This window comes from Cordyceps javanica, chromosome 7 (assembly GCF_051103115.1).
Source record: "Cordyceps javanica chromosome 7, complete sequence".
Taxonomy (NCBI): domain Eukaryota; kingdom Fungi; phylum Ascomycota; class Sordariomycetes; order Hypocreales; family Cordycipitaceae; genus Cordyceps; species Cordyceps javanica.
This window is the reverse complement of record NC_139301.1, coordinates 3233911-3254589: the sequence shown is the minus strand read 5'-3', so window position 1 is coordinate 3254589 and position 20679 is coordinate 3233911. Positions and strand designations below refer to the sequence as shown.

Sequence of the window (20679 nt, the reverse complement as noted above, 5' to 3'; positions counted from 1 at the left end):
GTGGCTGCACATTGCCTTTGGAGACGTCTGAAAATTGAGCGTCAGTGGACATTAGTGGTGAGAGTTAGGAGAACTCCTTGTTCTTACCAACAGGCTGAGCGGCTGCAAAGTGGACAAGTCCAAAGAAAGCGGGGATGAAGCTCTTGTATTGCATGATGACAGTAAAAGCTGGAAGTGTAGATATGGTGGCTGAATGAGGACCAGAAACTGAGCTTCCAACTATTGCGGTCCAACGTTTCTTTAAATAGCGCTCTCTGACATTTCTACACGTGATTGTCAAATCTCAAGGCCTCCTTCATCAGCAAACCTCGAATCCCATTGTACAACATGGCAAGCCTCGTCTTCATGTCCTCAGCTATAACACTAGTATGTGGGAGATTCACCAATTGCGTAGTAAATTAGCCACATAGGCCTGCATTTATTATCTGCAGCCGTTACGCCATAGTATTATTCCCCCTGCCACCGGTACCTACGACCCATAAGTACCTGGAATTTTTGACTCAGAGTATAGGGTCTTTTGTCAGGCTACTGCATAGTTTGATGCTATAATTATTGGTTTATGCATGCTTTGACGTGGCCTTTGAAGTGAAGCCTCTTCCATAGGGAGACGCTGGCGCTGGTTGGCAAGCAAAGGCCCTCGTGTGTGGATTGTTTGGTCATGATCCTTCTGCCAAGGAACAATTCTGTCTTCAGCAACCGGAATTTGATGCTAGATACCTACAAAATGAGTTCTGTGGAAGATTGCGCTGAAGCGGAGCTGCTTATCGCAAGTGGCATACATGACAGGCTTGGTCGGTTCAATTCATCCAAGTCACGACTGCTCGCGCACCTGGTGCCGAGATTCTGCGCCAACTTATCCGGCTATGTTTGTATATTTGCCGCAAATTTTGCTCTGTGGTGTGTGCTATTTGGGTGGAACCGGTCAATTCGCGGCGAATCTATCTCTGAGCCCTGGGGACACTTCTGTAAGCTCTTATGAGATCCGCAATGGCTACAAGTCTCTGACGCGCAGGCTAGCCCCAGTTTTGAATTATACCAAGATCCCACTGCAGTCGCAAAACATCCAAGCAAAGCTGTTTCCAAACGAATCTGATCCTATGGCCATCTTCGCGGCGCCTCCAAGCCCAGCAGTTGACAAAGCATGGCATAGAGTTTCGAGCAACATGATTTTTGGCCTCACGCAATCCGATGTGCTGCGCCTGGGAAAAGATCCTAAAACGGCGGTAAAGTACAATCCGGAATGGAACATTCACAGTCCCGAGGATCTATATCTCGGTGTGCTAGACACCTTTCACCAGGTGCACTGCCTAAACATGCTGCGCCAAAATCTCATCATCAACTACCACTATTACTGGGGCAAGACCTTCGGCTTCCGCCCCGAGGCCTTTCGCGAGCGGCATTTGAGTCACTGCACGTCGATCCTTTTGCAGAACATCATGTGCCATTCAGACCTAGAAGTCGTGACGCATGTTTGGCGAGAAGGTAACCCCGTCCCATGGCCAGATTTCGGCGTCAAGAAGCAGTGCAGAGACTTTGATGAGCTGATCAAGTTCCGTGATTCAATGGACTTGGACGATTCGTGGGAGAAATTTCGGCTCTACACAAAGCGACCTAGCGATGCTGTTGTACTTCCCATGGAGGATGGACTGACGGAGTTGATGGCGAGTGCGGACGAGTTTCGAGACGGCGAGTATTATAAAGATTTACACATTGAAGGTTGTAGCACATGAATAGTGGAATCTAAGTTGTACCTAGATCGAAAAACATTCTGTCCATGAGTTGTTACTTCCTGTTATTATTGGAACAGTGGCTTATAAGTATGCTGGCGTAGATTGACTCAATGAATTTATTTCATATCCTGAATAGAGAATACAAGTTGATCTATAATGAGAAGCGCCAGCGCTCAATCAAATCGGCTCCTTCTCGGATTTGCCGCTCAAAAGTGTCTTTATGGTCCAACTTTCTGTTCAGCCAGAGGTATTGTGTATTCGATATAGCAGCAAATACGAGTCCAACTGAGGCCAAGCTAACAATTACTGTAAATCCAGTCCTGTATAGCGGACCATCCTGAGCCTGAAAAATCTGTGCACCGGCGAGACCTGCAGTGTTCACGGTCATGATGAGCAGAGCCATAATGATGGAGCGCTCCGCGGGGTTGCGAACGTTCACGGCCAGCCACGAGCCGTTGAGTGGATGCATGATGGATCCCCAAAGCGCACTGCAGATAAGAACCCCGTATTTAAGATCGCGATTGGTACTGCTGGCAAGTTGCCTGGTAGCGAGCTAGTCATGGTAAGCTTCGTTCTTCTTGAATTTTGGCCATGTTGACTCACGCAGAAAGCGAAACCTAGAACCGACGCAAATAGAACCAAGCCACCTCTCTTGCCACTCTTGTCAGCAATCCAACCAAATGAAAGACTTAGAACAATAACGATCCAGTTGCCAACCGACGCTAGTGCGTTTGCTTGCAGGCGGTCGTAGCCATAGCTAGCAATTATGGATGGTTGGTATGTTCCTAGGGGAGAGATGACGGCGATGGCGCAAAAGGACACTGTCAATTGAGGGTAAATATACCATCGAGTGAAAGCAGCTTTAATGTTAGCCCATCTCACGTATTTGCTCTTAGCCTCGCTCGCAAGGTTATCATGGGCCACTCGTTGAGTCAGAATATAGATTTCTCGTGGCGTAAAGTAACAGTGGCGTAAAATGTTTGAAGGATTTGCCGGTGAGTGAGGCATGAGGATGCCAAAGATAATGCCGACAACAATGGTCAACATGCCTTCAATCAAAAACATCCATTGCCACCCAGATAAGCCAGCAACACCCCGTAGTTGGAGGATGCCGTAGGCGATCAGGCCGCTTGCGGCAGAGGCAAACATGTTTCCGAGGAAAAATGCAATGAACCGCCTGCTGGTCTCGTTACGCTTATACCACTGCGTCAATGTGTATAAGCCAGCAGGAATGAATCCTGCCTCAAGAAGACCCAGCAGAAATCTGGTAGCGTAGTAGACTCCGACTCCTTTGCCCTTTTGAAAAGTTTGGAAGGTAGCCACCAGACCCCAACAGACGATCTGGCAGCTGATCCATCTTTGAGGTCCAACACGATAAAGAATAAGATTGCTGGGTAGCTCGAGAAGAACGATACCCAAACTCAGAAGTTGATTGCCGACATTGAATTGAAACTGGGTGAGACCAACTTCTTTTAAAAAAAAGTCGGTGAGTGCGTTGCCAATGTTTCCGCGATCCAGCTGCAAGACAAAGAAGCCAGAAATGAGAAGAGGCATAATAAGTAGATCCAATTTCTTCACAATAGCCTTCTCTTCATCCTTGGACCAGTCGCTGCTGTAGGCTGGATCAGACGTTTCAGACACTCCATCGAGAGTCCTCTCGGTCTTGGCCGCGGCAGCGACTGTGTGCGGGAGCAATTCCTTTTCGGTGGGCATGTTGGAGGACTGGTATTTGACATCGTGCCGAAACAGAGCACGGTAGTAGCCTTGCCGGGTATCGACTTAAATAGAGGCCATATTCGACGTTTGTCTTCAATAGCTCAGGTTCTTGAAACGGCTCGTGATGGAATTGCGCAATGGCGCAATGCTCAGATATCAGCGACCGCATAATTGTCATTTTGTCAGCTCTTTTTGTTCTTCAAACTGTCATATTAAATTATATGCTTCGAGAAACAGGCACGCCACAGTTTCATTAGCGCTATGCCCCCTCGAAGAGAACCAGTCGTGACGGGAGACCGGGCAAAGCCGTTACAATTCTATGAAAGGGTTCAGCCAATAAGATCATGGTCCGAGCGATATGCCAGGCCCTGGCCAAATCAATGGCTTGTATCGGAGGTGGGTCGTTTCTCACGCCTCTCAGCCAGCATCTTGCGTGCTTGCGGGCTTTGCTCCATTGGAATCGGGTGGTCCAATGAGACCATGATGCGAACTTCTTTAAGTTTGATAATCTGGCGCCAACCACGTGCTGCTGCGAGGTTCCGAATCCGTGGTGAACAGTTGCCATGTAGTATTACTTCAAGTCGCAAAATGCTATCAGTGTCACAATCCAGTACGACAATTGCACAGCTCGGTGCCCGCTTCATTAGACGCTATAATTTCCTTGAATTCCCCTCAGCTTCCAGAACAGAGCCAAGTTCTCATCATCCTTCCGCTGCTTCGAAACTTCACAACAATGGCTGCCGCCAAGAGACCAAACTTTCTCATCATAGTAGCTGATGACCTTGGCTTCAGTGACACTAAACCTTATGGCTCCGAGATTGATACTCCAGTGCTTGATCGATTGTCTAGGGATGGCATACGCTTAACCAACTTCCACACTGCACAGGCTTGTTCGCCTACGAGGTCTATGCTTTTTTCCGGGACTGACAACCATATCGCTGGCCTTGGTCAAATGGCGGAGGCGGCTCAGATGAAGAAAAATGTTACTGGAAAACTTCCCGACTATGTCGGGAAACCAGGCTATGAAGGTTACCTCAACTGGAAAGTGGCTGCTCTGCCCGAAATCCTCTCAGATGCTGGTTACTTGACTATCATGTCTGGAAAGTGGCACTTGGGTATGACGCCGGATGTTTCTCCTAGTGCTAGGGGTTTTAAGAAGAGCTTTGGCTTCTTGCCCGGATGCGGTAATCACTTCAACTACGAGCCGCAGTTTGATCAGAGCGAGGATACCATGTTGCTTACATCTGATGGCTTCTGGATGGAAAATGAAAAACTGGTCGACAGAAAGAAAGATCTGCCAAAGGACTTTTACTCGAGCAATTTTTTCACGGACAAGCTCATTGATATGCTCGCCAACAGAACAGAAGCCGAGAAACAGCAACCGTTCTTCTCCTACCTAGCGTACACAGCGCCACACTGGCCAATGCAGGCACCAGAGGAAGTGATAGAGAAATATCGTGAGTAATCGCAGGGGTTGCTCCAGTGCCTCCTCCTTAGTAATGTTGTCTAATAGCTGGTAGGTGGCAAGTACGATGAGGGACCAGATAAGCTCAGGCTTGATCGACTAGAACAGTTGAAAAGATTGGGTCTTGTACCGTCTGACGTCGAGGCCGCTCCGCCTGTTGGCTTTGAGTCAGGTGTAGGATGGGATGATCTCACAGACCACGAGCGGGCCATTTCCGCTAGGAAAATGGAGGTGTACGCAGCCATGGTTGATCTTCTTGACCAGAACATCGGCAAAGTGGTTGACCTGCTTGAAACTTCTGGCGAGTTGGACAATACATTCATATTGTTCATGTCGGATAACGGAGCAGAAGGGTCAACATTGGAGGCAGCGCCAGTATGTCTGACAGTGTCCTCCAGTCCCGGTATTAGCTAACCTGCAAATTAGCTATTGTCGTCGTTCAAGACACTAGGCGAGCTGATCGCAGCGTACTATGATAATAGCTTGGAAAACATTGGTAAGCATGATTCGTATGTCTGGTATGGCTCGAGATGGGCATGCGCTGCCACCGCGCCATCTCGTGGGTTCAAGGGGTGGTCAACCGAGGGTGGAATCCGCTGCCCATGCGTCGTTCGATTTCCACCGCTTCAGACATCGTCGAACGCAATCTCGCACTCTTTCACTACAGTCATGGACATCCTTCCCACGATTCTCCAACTTGCGCAGGTGCAGCATCCAGGAACATCATTCAGGGGTCGCAACGTTGTTGTTCCGCGAGGCAAGTCCTGGGTCGATCACCTTTCAGCGCCCTCTCAATATGTCAGTGTGCACGAGGACAAAAATCATATTCACGGATGGGAGCTATTTGGCAACCGCGCCATCCGGAAGGGGGATTGGAAAGCGGTGCTGTTGGCGAGGCAGGGCGGTGAAGAATGGGAATTATTCAATGTCGAAGATGATCCGGCTGAGCAACATGATCTAGCAAAGTCACGGCCCGAGATCTTGGATGAGATGCTTGTACACTGGGCCACGTATGTCGCTGAGACGGGGTTAGTGGAAGACGCGTTTTGAAGAATGATGTGATTGAGACCCACAATGGCGCTTGATGTACGAGACTATGAGCTTATTAGTATCATCACCAACTGTCAAGCAGATGATGACAGTGAAATTGCAGATACCATTTTCATTCAACAGATGGCTTATAGAAAGACACGCACGGGCTGCTTGCACTGCAAAGCCAGAAAAGTAAAGGTAGTTGAACCAAGACAAAAGAGGCTGGCCGCGCTCACAAGTACAATAGTGCGACGAGACCATCCCATGCACCGCATGTGTTCGGCGGGGAACCAAATGCAATCTTGAAGTCTCACGCCAGTCAATTCGTAGCACCAAATCATGTTCATCCAGAAAGTCGGTATTGGCCACCTCCGTCTCGCATCTGCAACGTATTGCCCCATCGCCTACCGACGGATTGGCAGCGCAGGACAGAGAGCTACTGTGTCACTGGAACAAGGTCGCTTTCAGAGCAATTGTCCATCAAAGGGGCTGTGAAGCTCTGTGGAAACACGAAGTGACGTATTTAGCATTTTACCACCCAGTGATCCTAAATCTTGCGCTAGCCATCTCATCTTTCGAGCAGGCACACACAGCACATCGTTCACGAAAGAACATACAAGCACATCGAAGGAAACGGGATATATGCGCAGCCCGAGGCTTTCAGTATCATCATACCGCAGTTGGGCTGATGAGAAGTACTGTTGCCGTAGCAACTAAGAAGAATGGCGCGGTGTGCCATCTCGCTTCAGTTCTCATGATGATCAGCTCATACGCAGAAGGGGCACTTAAAAAGCTGATACGGGGTCAAAACGAGCCACCATCAATGTTGAGTGACCTCATAACTACTTGTCGACTCACTCGAGGGGTCAGAGCCATTGCAGAAGCCTTTGGCGTCATTTGGCCGAATAGAAAAGAACTCATACTATTCGTGACGGATGTTGAAGCACCAGCCCACGGACCTCTCGACCCGTTGATTGAGCGTCTCGAGGCTCTGTCTTTCCTGGGGAAAGAAGAAAACATGCAGGTCCGGCGCGTCTGCCAGGCGGCACTGGATTTACTGAAATGGCTGGTCGGAAAAGCCCAAACGTCTGAATGGTGGCCGGCGCACAGGGCCTCGTTGCAGTGGGCGGCTCTAGTTGGTGACGAATTCATACAGCTCCTGGACGCAAGGGAGCCTGCAGCCCTGGTCTTGTTGTCATATGGATGCTTCCTGGCGGATGACAATTCTGGCCGTACTTTTGTACTGACCGGCTGGAGGGAAGGTGTTTGCGCTGAAATTAAAGAGTTGGTCGGCCCGAAATGGGCATGGGCAGTGTCAAGCTGATCCAGCCATACATGTCTACTTCGGAGTGGCCAAAGTCGAGTACCATGCTCGTATATGAGCCACCGTCGAAGCAATCACGGGTGATAGTGCGTGGCTTTATAGATGGTAACAGCTGTCTGCAGCCGTAGCATTGTCACTTTTTATCAGAGAAAGATCAACGTCTAGTTCTAGATCTAACGAAATGTTTTGCCATCAAAGCGAGCCGCCCTTGATCAGAGGAAGCCAGGTACTCGACTTGCATTGCGGCTATGGTGTCAGATGACCTAGAATAGCATTCTAGACGACAACAACATCAGGCATTACTAGATAATTGAGAGACTCGGGACCGATGATAGCGAGGCAAATATCGCATGCTCCTTTTCTAGAAGGTTTGCCTAGCTTGCTAGAGTAGGGTTGCTACTTATACTAAGTAACCCCCATAAGAAGGCCATGTGCATGTCCTGTGCGGGAGACTGCATAATGGGCCCAATAATGCAATCAATCCATGGTGGATATCGGATCCCCTGCAGACTACCAATATTTATATAGATGAAGTCCTCCGTTGCAGAGATGCTTTTATCCTCGTAAACGTCATTGCAAAGCGTCTGAGAACTGCACGAATGGGTAGTCGCCAGCGCTGTCGTCTGTAAGACCCCCTTGGCAAGGAGCGAAGAGGAAATATAGCATGATGGGTTGAATACATGGATGATACGGCGAATGGCGTTTTGTTTGGCCGTGCCGGTCGAAAATTAGGTGCCTGGTTCTAGTAAGAAGCCAGCATTGCATTGCATGTCCCGGAGCTAGGAGATGGAACCATCGAAGGGGTGATGTCTCATTGTGACGGCGTGGCGCTGAGGCCCTGCCCGTTTTTCAGGGTCTGCACGCTAGCTGGCTAGCTGTAGGTATCAGTAGACCTTGTGAAGTGCGTCGCGGCAATGTGAATTAAAAATGGTACAGAAGGCACGGCGTTGGACCTGTTGTGGAGTGTTGTGGTATGATATGCAGAAGCTAATGCCTCTGCAGATTTCCCATGCTCTTTCGGGTCCTACTCCGGTGGAAAGGAAACGAGCGATGGTAAGAAACCACAGCGCACAGCGCACAGCGCAGATGACTGATGGATACGGCCCGGGCGGTCGGTGGTTCATGGTCCGTCTGGCTGGTTGCAGCGAGGGAGCCACTAGAGCGTGCGCAGGACGTCACCCTCTAACTAACCTGTAGCTTCCATGATTTTTTAATAGGCATAGAGTGAGACAAGAGGAGCGATGGAACGGATAAAAAAAGGTAATGCTGCTACCTGCTCCTTGAGCCATAAAATCTACTCATGTCAGCCGTTGATTTTTATTTTATTTTAATTCATTTCTTTTTTTTTTTTTTCACATTTGGAACAATTTCGTCAACAAGCCCCTCTTATAATTCTCTTTTATACATGCAATACACAAGTATTGAGGGGCTGTTTCAATCAGTGACAATCCGTGAGTGGGTTTTGAGCGAGATCCCTGAATGGCTGTATTAATATTTATCATGAAAGTGGCTTAGCCTATCGTCGGTGCCGAAATCAGTGTGGCGTCAATATGGCGGGGATTGGCTCTGCCCCAATGCAGCACGTGCCAGTTGCATCGCGTTGATAGGCCAATGCGACGTCCTGAGCCCCACCACGATGGGATCCCTTCCGCTCTCGACCTTGGGCGCAACACCAGCTTGACCAGCTTTGGGATATCCTCACAGCTTGCAGATGCTTTGGTGGGGTTTTCCAGCCTGCACAGTTTTTTTTTCTTCCTCCCATCGTTCGATTCAATATTCAGGCTAGGACCGGGCTCTTTGACTGCTCTTCGACTGCTCTTCGACTGCTCTCCTTGCTAGTTCTGTGTGAACGACTCTCGCTCCCACAATTTCCGCCCATCGCGCAGTTCCGGTTTCAGCTTGACCTTGGTTGAGCCGAGCTTCGCACGTACGCGGCGACGACGACTGTCGCTCCTTCGCTTACCCGCATCAATTGAGCAGCTGCCACATATCAGAGTCGTATCATAGCACTGCATCGCTCTCATCGCTCTTCAGTACAACCCGCGCCATGCGCTTCGGCAAGACTCTCCGCGAGTCCATCAACGGGCCATGGAAGGACAAGTACATTGACTACAACAAGCTCAAGACCCTCCTCCGCGAAGACAAGTTTGACGACGACAATGAGGTCTGGACCGAGGACGATGAGAACCGCTTCTGCGAGGAGATATTCAACGTCCAGCTGGAAAAGGTCGCCAAGTTCCAGGAAGAGCAGGTCTCCCTCCTCAGAGACCATGCCGACGCCGCCTTTGCCAAGCTCAAGAAGCTCGCGCCGCCCGCCCCTGCAGACGGCTCCGCGCCTGAATCCGCCGACGATGCCACCAAAGCGAGCTTCAAGGAGCTCGAGGCCGAGCTCGACGGCATCATGAACCAGGTCAAGGAGCTCAAAAAGTACAGCTCCATCAACTACACCGGCTTCCTCAAAATTGTCAAGAAGCACGATCGCAAGCGCGGCAACCGCTACAAGGTTCGCCCCATGATGCAGCACAGCCTCGCCCAGCGTCCCTTCAATTCGGAGCAAGGCTATTCGGCTCTCCTCAACAAGCTCTCCATCATGTACTATGCCATCCGCCAACAGCTCGAAGACGACCCCACCATTCCTATTGACTTGGAGACGCAAGGCGAGACCCTCAATGGTGAACGCTACACGGCTCACAAATGTACGTAATAATCGTGTCGCCAAAATTCATCTGTTTTGTCTCTAATACTCTGCAGTCTGGATACACCCCGACAACCTCCTCGAAGTCCGCACTCTCATTCTCCGCCATCTCCCTGCTCTCATCTACAGCCAGCAGACTTCCAAGGAGTTCGACGGCAGCGAATCACCTACCGTCACCTCTCTCTATTTCGACAACAAGTCGTTCGAGCTCTACAACAAAAAGGTCGACAGCAGCAAGGGTGCCGAATCCCTCCGTCTGCGCTGGTACGGCCAGCTCAGCACTAAACCTGATATTCTTGTCGAGCAAAAGGTCGCCGAGGGCACCGGCGAGAGTCGTGAGTCCAAGTTTAGCATCAAGGACAAATACGTCACACCGTTCATTGCAGGAGAGTACTCCATGGAAAAGACAGCCGCCAAAATGGAACGCCAGGGCCAGTCCGCCGATGCCGTTGCTGAGTATAAGAAAACCGTCGACAGCATCCAAAGCTTCCAGCAGAAACAGAAACTCGCGCCAGTCATGCGCGCCAACTACCTACGCACCGCCTTTCAGAAACCTGCCGATGACCGCATTCGAATTTCTATTGACACTGATTTGGCATTTATCCGCGAAGACACCCTTGATACCGAGCGTCCCTGCCGCAACCCCGATGACTGGCATCGCACCGACATTGACGATAGCAACATGACCTATCCCTTCCGCAACATCAACCAGAGCGAAGTCTCCAAGTTCCCCTATGCCGTCCTTGAGATTAAGCTCCGCGAGGATTCCAACCGCAAACGACCTGTCTGGGTTGAGGACCTTCTCGCCTCCCATCTCATCCATGCTGTACCGCGCTTTTCCAAGTTCGTTCACGGTGTAGCCTCCCTCTTCGAGGACCACGTCAATGCCCTACCCTTTTGGCTCAGCGATCTGGAGACGGACATCCGCAAGGACCCCCAGCTGGCTTTCGAGGCTGAGGAGCAGCGCCGCGCACAACGCGCTGACGACGCCCTAGCGGTCGGTAGCCTAATCGGCACTGTTCCCTCCTCTTCATACAAGGCTGCTAAGAGCTCGTCCGTCGGGAAATCGTACCTTGCCGACCGCATGGCTGCTGAGTCACGCGATCGGCAAGCCAAGTCGCTCAACCACCGGAGTAGCATTCCCGCCCAGCCCGAGGAAGAGGGCGAAGGCAGCGGCTCCTCTGCTCACCAAAATGGCCATAGCAACGGCGGATACGGCACTCTTTCCTCTGTTCTCCCTGCACTTTCTCTCTCCAAGTACGCCAAGGCCAAACGTGCGCAGCGCTTTAAGCTCCCCGAGGGTGTTGTTGAGCCTACCGAGTGGATCAAGAATGCCGGAGAGCTGAAGGTCGAGCCAAAAGTGTGGCTGGCTAATGAGCGCACGTTTCTCAAATGGCAGCACATTTGTATCCTACAAGGTACACTTGCACTCGCTCTCTACACGGCGGCGGGTGAAAACACCACCGCTGCCGTCTTTGGCGTCGTGTATACGGGCATCGCCGTCTTTGCCGGCGTGTGGGGGTACGCCATGCTACGTGTGCGGCGAAATATGATTATTGAGCGCAGCGGCAAGGATTTTGACAACATGGTTGGACCAATCATTATCAGCGTCGCCCTAATCGTGGCTCTGATTGCCAACTTTATCATCCAGGTCCGTTCTCGCAGGCAAAATTCGCCCAGCTAATACTAACCCTTTGGTGTAATAGTACCGCAAGGCTTTTGATAACATGAGCCATTACCATCCTGATGCCGTTGTGCCGATCCGCTCCGCCATACAGGATGAACTTCGTTAATCGAACGCTTGTCATTTTGTGTGACTGTATTATTTTACCTGAAAAGAAAAATTTGACGGAGAGCGCAATCGACGTTGAGAATCGAATGACGTTTGGTTGCTCTTCTCGTTCTCAAAGAACTTGTGCGTAGAGGGCCTATTCCGCGCAGATAATACTCGATGATGTTGCCTGTGTCCGGACCTGAAACGGCTCCTAGCACTGCACGTGGCGCAGCAGTATCTCGCCCATCATCCAGAAGTTAGCAAGAATATATGTATTTAACTCTTGAGCCTATAAGACGTACTGTTGTTTGCCGGGAACGCCATCTTTCTCGCACTTCATGATCCAATTGACGCAGCTGGGCTCGACATAATAGTCCAGCAGGGCTAGATTTTCTTTGGCTGGCGGTGGCGGACAAGTTCGTCGAGTTGTGGCCGCAGCGATACCAGCGCCTATCGAAAAACGCTGCCCAATCATCGAATTTGCCATCAAATTGAGCATGGAAATCTCTTAGCTTTCTGGAGGGGAGATTTGCAGATGGATGCCGTGGAGTCGCAGCTCAAAGGACGGGTACTGTGGCCTCCCGTCGCCGTGTCGGTCACAGCAACGGCTACATGGATGCCAGGGAAGTTCAGTAAACTCTGTCATTCTTGTTGGGGCTTGGCGATCCATTGTAGAGTAGATACTTGACCGGAAGCTCAATAAGTGTCGAAATGTTCAATACGGTTGGTAGTTGTGTCACCTCAGACAGCCACAACATTCACATGGAGGCTTGTGTGGGATGGTGAGATATGTAAAACAGCCTCTACTAGCTTCGATGGAATAGTACGTGGTATGATTTTTTTTTCTTTCATTGATTCTGGATTTTGCAAGAAATACGTAATTTCAAGCGCTGGGCACTGCCCGGGCTGTTTGCCCCTGATGTAGTTGTATCGCGACACAGCCAGCATGGGTCCAAGGAGGAGCGGGGTATTACAATGGCAGCATGAAAGTCACTCACCTGAACATTTGAGTCACAGTGACCATGTGCGAATAAATATGCCACTGGGTTGAACATATCTTTGCCAAGCCAACGTAGAGAAGCACAAACCCCTTCTGCAAATGGATGACCAGCTCGCAGCTGTCGCGACGCGGGTACACAGTCGATTCACCAGCGGCAGTGGCGATGGCCACTGAATAACGAGCATTTCAGCTGTAACTCTTGCAAAGCAACTGCTATATCATCGCTTCTCTGTCGACCGTTTCCCCAAGCCCCCTTTCTGAATATCCAGCGCATGCAGATGCAGCTTACAAACGAGCGTGCACTGTGGGCCGCTTCGAGCCCAAAGACCAGCCCAGTGGCCGCCGCGCGGTCTATCAAGGCAAAACAACACCACGGCGTACCGAGCTTCGCTCCATATCGACGCCGCATCGCCGGTTTTCTATCGCCCTTCACGTGGAAGAAAGCCTAGCCCGGAGAAAGGTCTGGGATCGTGCGACGTAGCGACGGGCCCCGTCGCGTGAGCGTTTGCCTGCAATCAGTACACCTGCGCGCGCCGCGCCATGACAGCACGACGACGGCAGACCACATGCGCCATCGGGAGGCTGGCGAAGTTTAAATACAGCACTCGGTCGTGGCTGGTACTCTGAAATAATTTCAAGGCTGAGAATTATCTCTGAGCCTCAGAGCTTGGGGATCCGGGCCTTATTTTTCCAGCGCAGACATTCTTGTACCTGCAACCCGATCAAATGGACGACAAGACGACAAAGCCCAGTGGGTTCTGGGGAGGCCTCTTGAAGCGAGGCAGTGGCACAACCAAGACCAAAGTATGCTCGATTTTGAAGTGAGCTTCTTCGAAATTATAAGAAACCAATCGCTGATATGCTTTTCAACCTCATCAGGCTAAAGATGATGTGCGCCGAACAAGTGATGCTGCCCGGCGACCGCGTCGTCCAGCGCCAGAGATGTCCGCCATGGCCCAGCCACGCGTTTCCGATGCGCGCCAGCGTCGGCGCAGAGTCGCCAGATTTAGCGACGACAATGACACCGATGCTGATACCCCCGGTCAGCAGTCGCCTCCGACGCCCCTCACCGAGTGGCCGCCCGCTAGCATGGCGCCTCAACAGGAGCTATCGCGCGACCAGGCGATTGCGCTGATTGCGCGCGGCGCGCCCTCTCACAAGGGCTACCGACGCCCCGTGCCGCACGTCTCAAGCGACTTTTATGCCCTCTACGCGGCATCCTCGGGGAACCGCCTCAGCGACACCACGGACCGCGCCAACCTACACGATAGCATGGTGCAGCTAATGACGCTGCGCATGGCGGGGCCGGGGGAGATTACCTCGCCCTGGAGCACACTCGAGCAGCCGAGTTGCGCCTTCATGTATGGCGCGCGGCCAGGAACAATCACTCTGAATCACTGGGCGTCCATGGCGAGCGAGTTCCCGGAGAGCATCGCGCTGCGCGATTCGGGCATTGCTCCACGAGCACTCACTCTCGAGCAGGTGTTTGAGCGGCTGCGGGAGTTGCAGGTCGAGCGTGAGGACCTTGACGAGGGAACTCTGTATCGTACATTATACAAGAGAATCTTGCGTGATCCGGATCGGATACTGAGTCCGCGGAAAAGCTTGGAAAAGCAGATTACCGATCTCATCTTGGCATTGTCGCGGCCGGATTGGATCGACTTTACCAACCCAAAAAATCAAGTAGTGACGCGATTCATCTTCGACCCTTTCCCAGAGGACCACAGCAAGTACCTGGCCTTCTTTCACCAATTATTGCTCAGCATGGAGCTGAATGTGCGCATACACAACAAGCAGCACAGCGACTATGCAAAAGACAAGCTCTTGCAACAGATTCCGCCCACAATACGATGGGATCTGGCACTGGCAAGGCGTTGGAGCGACTACATTCGGGTCGACAGCTACGGACCTACCGCCGATGACATCAAGCTTCGTTTCAAGCTGAGAAAGCGGCAAGTCAAAATGTTGAAAAAGTTTGCGACAACGTTAAAATGGCCCAATCTCGGCGAGACACTCGACGCCCTCAGGGACTCGGAGGACGAGGTGGCATCTGACCCAGTCAGCTCCCATGCCTATGCGTTCTTTAGCGGTCTCGTCCTTCCCGGCCCGACGTTTCCATTCATCATCATGAATACCCTGATCGACACCGATCCCGACGAGGCCACGGACGATCTGGCGCTGCTCTCACACAGGCATCCCAACTGCGGTTTTCAGTACCGTAATAGCTACACATACTGGACAACGACATGCATCGTGGGCAAAGTGCTTGCGCCAACGTGCCAGGCGCTCGCAGGTTGGGTCGGGCCTGCGTGTCCTACGGCGGATCTCGTGAGGTCGCAGATTGCGCTCATCCGCGCTCGCAATCCGAAACAAGTGCTTCAGCGTGAGGACGTGGAGAGTATGGGCGAGAGGTCCGACCCGCTGGGTCCGCCGTCAGAAATTTATCCTGTCGAGGAATATGCGCTGGCGACGCCCGAGACCAGCGCAGACGTGCCTCCAGATACAGCTCGCTTAGAGCTCCTAACGCTACGTCAGGTGCCGGTTCCAGATCCGACAGAGCCGCCGCCGGGGCCAAAGCTGTTTGATGCCACGATCCAGGTCGCCGTGGACGGCGTGTCGTGGCCGCTGCGCTTGTCCTACGATGTGTCGTTCGTCAATGCCTGGCCATGCTCGGACGGGCCGCACCCCCTGTTCTTCGATTACATTTACAAGAGAGTTCCTGCAGACGAGATTTTGGGCGTCAGAGACTGGGGCGGATTGTACAGCAAGACTGGCAGCACAAGGAGCGCGCGATCCACGCCCATGCCCGTGTTTCGCGGCGGCAAAAGCTCCGATGGTGGTGCAGCAGCTAGCATCCAGCAGCAGGACGACGAGGAGGTGTTGGTTGTCGAAGCATTCGGGGTACCGGACCACGAGGTGCTTGTCAGAGCGTGGTGCGCGCACTGGGGTGCGAGTGCCATGGTGGCCGACGTGAGCAAAACCTGGTAAGCAGTCCAATTTGAGTTGCTCAATCGCTGGAAGAGCATGACGCTGACATGAAATAGCATGGCCTGCGCAATTCGCGAGTGTTATGCAGCCGCGTTGACAGTACTGATCTTGGTCGACGGCGGGAGCAATCGCTCAAATGAGTGACGTGTATCCATGTGCTACAATTACGAGAATGTACGACTATGAACGACGGCTTACAAGAAAGGACTGGATTTGAAAGCGGAGGTAAACAGGTGGGTAATGTTTGGGCTGGATGCAAGATCCACGGCGCACAAGTTGGGGTATCGATTCTCCAGTGCTTGCGGAGTCGAATGGGAGATTTGTTTGGTGTCACAGAATGTAATTGGTCGTATATCCGGTTATTGATGCGGCGCGTCGATATATAGGCTGATAATTGCACTATTAGCATCATGCGAAAGAAGAATATCTGTCAGGTACGATTTATGAGGACAGAGGTTTCGTTAGATCAGGAGAGGGGTTGTAATCAGGCGTCTTGTACATGCATCCCGAGACGTATCTCGAGGGCAACATGAGAGACTCATAAGCCGCGGTATTTCATCGAAATGACCGTCATCAGGCGACAATGGTGGCATTGTGGGAATGCCGAAGGCCAGTCTCGGGAAACTGGATTTGTGCTGGGTGCAGCTTACCATTACTCGACGCTGTGTCGCGGCGATTAGGTTCAATACAGGCATTGGCAGGCAACTCTGATGCTTCGCGACAGTTTGCGTACACTGCTGCCGACAGCACAGTGGTTGATGATGGCAAAGAAATCAAGATATTGCTACAGAATGCTGACAAAAGAAAAGAAAAAGCTTGTGCCCTGCAGCCGTGTTGATGAATACTCTGACTCAACGTGGGGCGGCCGAGCCTGATTTGCAAGTCCAAGAATGATCTCGTTGCGTCACATTTTCAAGTAAAATCTCATATTCACATTCAAAATATATTCCGTCATTCTATGCCGCTCTATTCTATCATTATATAGTGACTCACGTATCGGCGAGGCACTCCAGGCTGCGAGTCACAGGCAGAACTTGGGGGACCCGAGACCATCAGAACTCTACCCTATCCCCCCGTTCTTTACAGAGGTACCGCGTCTCGGAACACACTCCCGAAGCTAGATATGGTCAGATGACATGGAACCAAAATAACCACGGAGAAATACTTACCCGGCAGGATATCGGTCGCCAGGAAGCTCCGTCGCCTCGGCGTATCTTCGCAGCTCGGCAACCTCCTCAGCGCTGAGCCTCACATTGATCGCCTTGACATTGTCCTCGAGGTACTTGATTGTCGTCGTTCCCGGGATCGAGATAAAGTCTTCACCCTGCGCCGCCACCCACGCCAGGCAGACCTGTGCCGGCGTCGCGCCATGTTTCTCGCCAATGGCACGGATGCGATCCACCAGTGCCGAGATCTTGGGGAAATTCTCCTCGCTAAATTTGGGGACGGCCGCGCGGAAGTCTCCCTGCGCCAGGTCGGCGTGCGACTTGACCGCGCCCGTCAGCAGCCCACGCGCCACGGGGCTGTACGCGACAATGGCGATGCCCAGCTCCCGACACGTCTGCAGGATCTCTGTCTGGGGGGATTCAATGTCTAGGAAGAGAGGGTTATACTCGACCTGGTACGCAGAGATGGGATGCACAGCGTGCGCGCGGCGGATTGTGGCCGCAGAGCATTCGGACAGGCCAAGGTAGCGAATCTTGCCCTCCCTTTGTGAAAATGTCAGCACCATAGCCCCAGCCGGAGGTGTTGATTCCTGGAGGTTTAGACTTACGCCTTGAGCTCAGCCATGGCCTTGACGGTATGTTCAATGGGCGTCTTGTCATCTACGCGGTGGCAATAGTACAGGTCGATGGTGTCGACACCGAGCGTCGCGAGGCTCTTGGCGCACGCCTCCTTGACATACGCCGGGTCATTATCAAGTACGCGCTGACCGTCGGGCGTGTGACGCAAGGCAAACTTTGTTGCCAGAAAGATGTCGTTGCGCTTTCCGGTGCGCTTGAACCACGCTCCGACGCGCGCTTCGCTGTTGGTATAGACGTCGGCCGTATCCCAGAATCGCTCACCTAGCTCGTAGGCACGATCCAGGAATGCCAGGGCCGTCTCCTCGCTCGTGTCTTGCTGCTTGTACCAACCCGCAAACGACATGAGTCCCAGGCCGATGCCGGTGACCTGGGGACCGTTGCGACCAAGAGTTCTTGTGGGCAGAGACATGGTGGAATTGTATGTGAATTGTTTGTGATGTTGCGTATGAGCTTGGGCTGTGTGCGTATGCTGAGGACGGTCGTTCCCATCCCCGCGACTGACATTATTTTATATACACTGGAATAGCGGTACTTGATTACACAATCAATGCGGAGAAACGGGGTGGTTTGCCTTTGTCCTCCCCCCATTTGATGTCATGAATGGTGGATTTTGATACATTGCTAGTGTACTGCCGATGCTTAAAGCCGAGAGACCTTGGCTCAATCAATACGCGGCGCAGTGCCGTCGTAGATGGCGACGTTTCTGTGGAGTGTCCGCTCCGCACCAACCAATAATAAGGGTCTCAACCGCGCCAATTCCCCGAGGCTTAATAAACGTGCGGCATGGAGATGTTGTTAACCCCGATCGAGAGACCGTGACAGGATTTAGCGGCTGCAACGGACATTATCCCCTGTCTTTCGTTACTGTATCATCAGTCAATTCATGTATCCTGCTTTTTCTGATTGCCTTTTTTTCATCTTGTCTATGACTTTGGAGTGAATTTTGTAGATTGAGCGACTGGCCTGTGACGGCTAAACACGCCAACAGTTTGCTCATATTGGAGTCGCTCACGGCTGCGCAGTCAAATCGATAGCTATGAAAGCCCATACGAAGCCAAGCAGGAAGCTCAAGTGGAATAGGTTTAAGTCCAGAACACTGGCAGGCTTCTTCCACGAATATACGTTTATTGGAGCTTTGTTAAAGATGGAATGATCGCTGTCAAATAGAAACATGCCCCCGGGTGTTCTCGCTACCCTGGAGCAGAACAACAATGACTTACGACGTATGAAACGGGCCACGGCATCGTAGAAATATCTTATTTCTGCAATAAATATGCATAATCGAGTTTGAATACTCATTTTTCGTGCTTTCTCTCTCTCTCATTTTTTTTTTATCTGTTTCATCATCAGAATCGTACAGGCTGCACCTGTAAATCATGCGTGGTGCGACCTGTTCCTTGGTGAACTGCGCCACGGTCCAGCCACCCGACACGTGGAGGTGGCCGCTTGCCAAGAGCTGAGCTGAAAGAAACGCCACACCCATTTGTGCTATCGCCATCCCTCCCCGTGAGCTTCGTTCTCAACGCTGCCTGACCTCAAAATTCGCGATTCGTGCAGACCCCCGGCGTATGATGTCCACTGCGGAAGGGAATAAAGAGAAGGAGGGGTTTGACGTGGGCGAGTTCTTGTACGTTCTTGATATGCTGTTCGGACTGCTGACTTGCGGCGTTGCAAGTCTTTTGCTGCGTATTCCCTACTAACAAGCCGCCAGGCAGAAGAACATAAACAAAGGCGAGTTGGCGCTGAAGCGGGCTGTAGGGCTCGGTGCTCAGCCCAATGTTGTACCAGAGGGTGACCCGATCCACGATGGTGAGCCGCGCCTTGTCGAGATTGGTTGGCATCCTGTCGGCGGCCTCGCCGGCAAGTGGTTCGCCAATAATACTGGCCTAGGCAAGCTGATTACGGAGAGGATCAACAAGTATCCCGATCCCACACAGCACTGGGCTGTCCTCGTCGGCGACTACGTTCACCAGCTTTGGATGGACGAGAGCTTTGACGTCATCTACATTAACGGCAGGATCAACCGCGAAGAGTGGAAGACGTTTAGCGTCGGTCAGACGCGATTCAATGATGATGCGTTGCGCCGTGCTGGCGAGATGGTCATTACCACGATTCGCGAAAAGACACCCGGGTACAACCTCATCTCGAATAATTGCCAAACCTATGCCCTGCAGTTGCTCGACGCGATTAAAGTTGGAGCTCGCAAAGAATTCGGCACCACCCTCGCCGTGTATGACCGCATGTTTGGTCCCGGCAAGGTAGCAGATCTGTTCAACAAGGATGGCCAGCTGCCCCCGGATGGAACTGCCCCGAGCGTTGCACGTCCCGAGGAGGACGGGGAAGAGAACACGGTGGGATTGGCACAGCAGCTCATGAACGATCATACGGCGCAACTGGATGCGCATGAGCAGATGAACAAGCAGAGCGGCGAGCTCACTCCGCCTCGGGAAGCGGCCGAGGCGCAGGATCAGTCACGGGAGCTTGATGGCGGTATGACCAAGGAGAATGGCCAAGACGAGAAAAAGGGGAGCAAGAGCAGCGAGGTTAAAAAGCAGATCAAGAACATTTTCAACCGTTTCTCGCGAAATAAATCTTCATGACGGCTCTACACATGGTCAGGTTACTGATGATTCAGGCAGGAGCGAATACCAATTCGATGATATAAGAGATGTGTGACAACTATTTCAGTTGCAGTTTAATCGAACGAAAGCGATAGAAAGATCAATTCAGCTGCGCAGCATCTTTTTTTTTTCTTTTCTTTGACAAGTCCCAGCCCCGTCTCTACAATTTTTGTCACAAGTTTTTGAGCTGCTATCCATATAAACGCTGGCGGGATCATCATAAGTTGCCGTTCCCAAAAGGTGGCAAGGCTCCGGCAGATCGACGCTGGAACGCCACTATGCACTGCGAAAAAGTTGGTATTTAGCAATCTAATCAGCCTTTCAAAATCGCGAGAAACAAGACAAGCATTCTTAAAGCGCAGGTGCCACGGGGATGGCGAACACACGATGGCAAGTCTCACGCTATGGTCTGCGAACCAGCGCCCGGACGGTTGGCAACTTCAGCGCGCCTAGAGAATACGTCTTCGGTAGCTTAGCTATCTTCCAGACACGGGTTTGATCCCGGAAATTAGCTTGTGTGGGTATTCGA

At 51.8% G+C, this 20679-nt stretch overlaps 7 protein-coding genes across 7 annotated transcripts; 5 read left to right on the top strand and 2 right to left on the bottom strand.

Moving 5' to 3' along the window:
- Positions 1-863: 863 nt before the first annotated feature.
- V2A60_010464 (oxidase ustYa family protein) lies at positions 864-1730 on the top strand (the record flags this gene model as incomplete). The annotated part of the gene is made up of 1 exon (XM_083261720.1): positions 864-1730. The coding sequence occupies one exon, from the start codon at positions 864-866 to the stop codon at positions 1728-1730; it is 867 nt and encodes a 288-aa protein (XP_083117846.1).
- Positions 1731-1881: 151 nt separating this feature from the next.
- V2A60_010463 (MFS transporter) lies at positions 1882-3443 on the bottom strand (the record flags this gene model as incomplete). The annotated part of the gene is made up of 2 exons (XM_083261719.1): positions 1882-2283; positions 2334-3443. The coding sequence occupies 2 exons, from the start codon at positions 3441-3443 to the stop codon at positions 1882-1884; spliced, it is 1512 nt and encodes a 503-aa protein (XP_083117845.1).
- Positions 3444-4179: 736 nt separating this feature from the next.
- V2A60_010462 (arylsulfatase) lies at positions 4180-5961 on the top strand (the record flags this gene model as incomplete). Its single annotated transcript, XM_083261718.1, has 3 exons — positions 4180-4903; positions 4967-5286; positions 5338-5961. 3 exons carry the CDS (start codon positions 4180-4182, stop codon positions 5959-5961), a joined length of 1668 nt encoding a protein of 555 aa, XP_083117844.1.
- Positions 5962-9314: 3353 nt separating this feature from the next.
- V2A60_010461 (VTC domain-containing protein) lies at positions 9315-11755 on the top strand (the record flags this gene model as incomplete). The annotated part of the gene is made up of 3 exons (XM_083261717.1): positions 9315-9963; positions 10019-11613; positions 11669-11755. 3 exons carry the CDS (start codon positions 9315-9317, stop codon positions 11753-11755), a joined length of 2331 nt encoding a protein of 776 aa, XP_083117843.1.
- Positions 11756-13462: 1707 nt separating this feature from the next.
- Positions 13463-15724, top strand: V2A60_010460 (uncharacterized protein; the record flags this gene model as incomplete). Its single annotated transcript, XM_083261716.1, has 2 exons — positions 13463-13540; positions 13616-15724. The coding sequence occupies 2 exons, from the start codon at positions 13463-13465 to the stop codon at positions 15722-15724; spliced, it is 2187 nt and encodes a 728-aa protein (XP_083117842.1).
- A 1080-nt stretch (positions 15725-16804) lies between these two features.
- On the bottom strand, positions 16805-17938 carry V2A60_010459 (NADP-dependent oxidoreductase domain-containing protein; the record flags this gene model as incomplete). The annotated part of the gene is made up of 3 exons (XM_083261715.1): positions 16805-16841; positions 16894-17433; positions 17499-17938. 3 exons carry the CDS (start codon positions 17936-17938, stop codon positions 16805-16807), a joined length of 1017 nt encoding a protein of 338 aa, XP_083117841.1.
- A 1162-nt stretch (positions 17939-19100) lies between these two features.
- Positions 19101-20129, top strand: V2A60_010458 (uncharacterized protein; the record flags this gene model as incomplete). The annotated part of the gene is made up of 2 exons (XM_083261714.1): positions 19101-19156; positions 19241-20129. 2 exons carry the CDS (start codon positions 19101-19103, stop codon positions 20127-20129), a joined length of 945 nt encoding a protein of 314 aa, XP_083117840.1.
- Between the last annotated feature and the right edge of the window lie 550 nt (positions 20130-20679).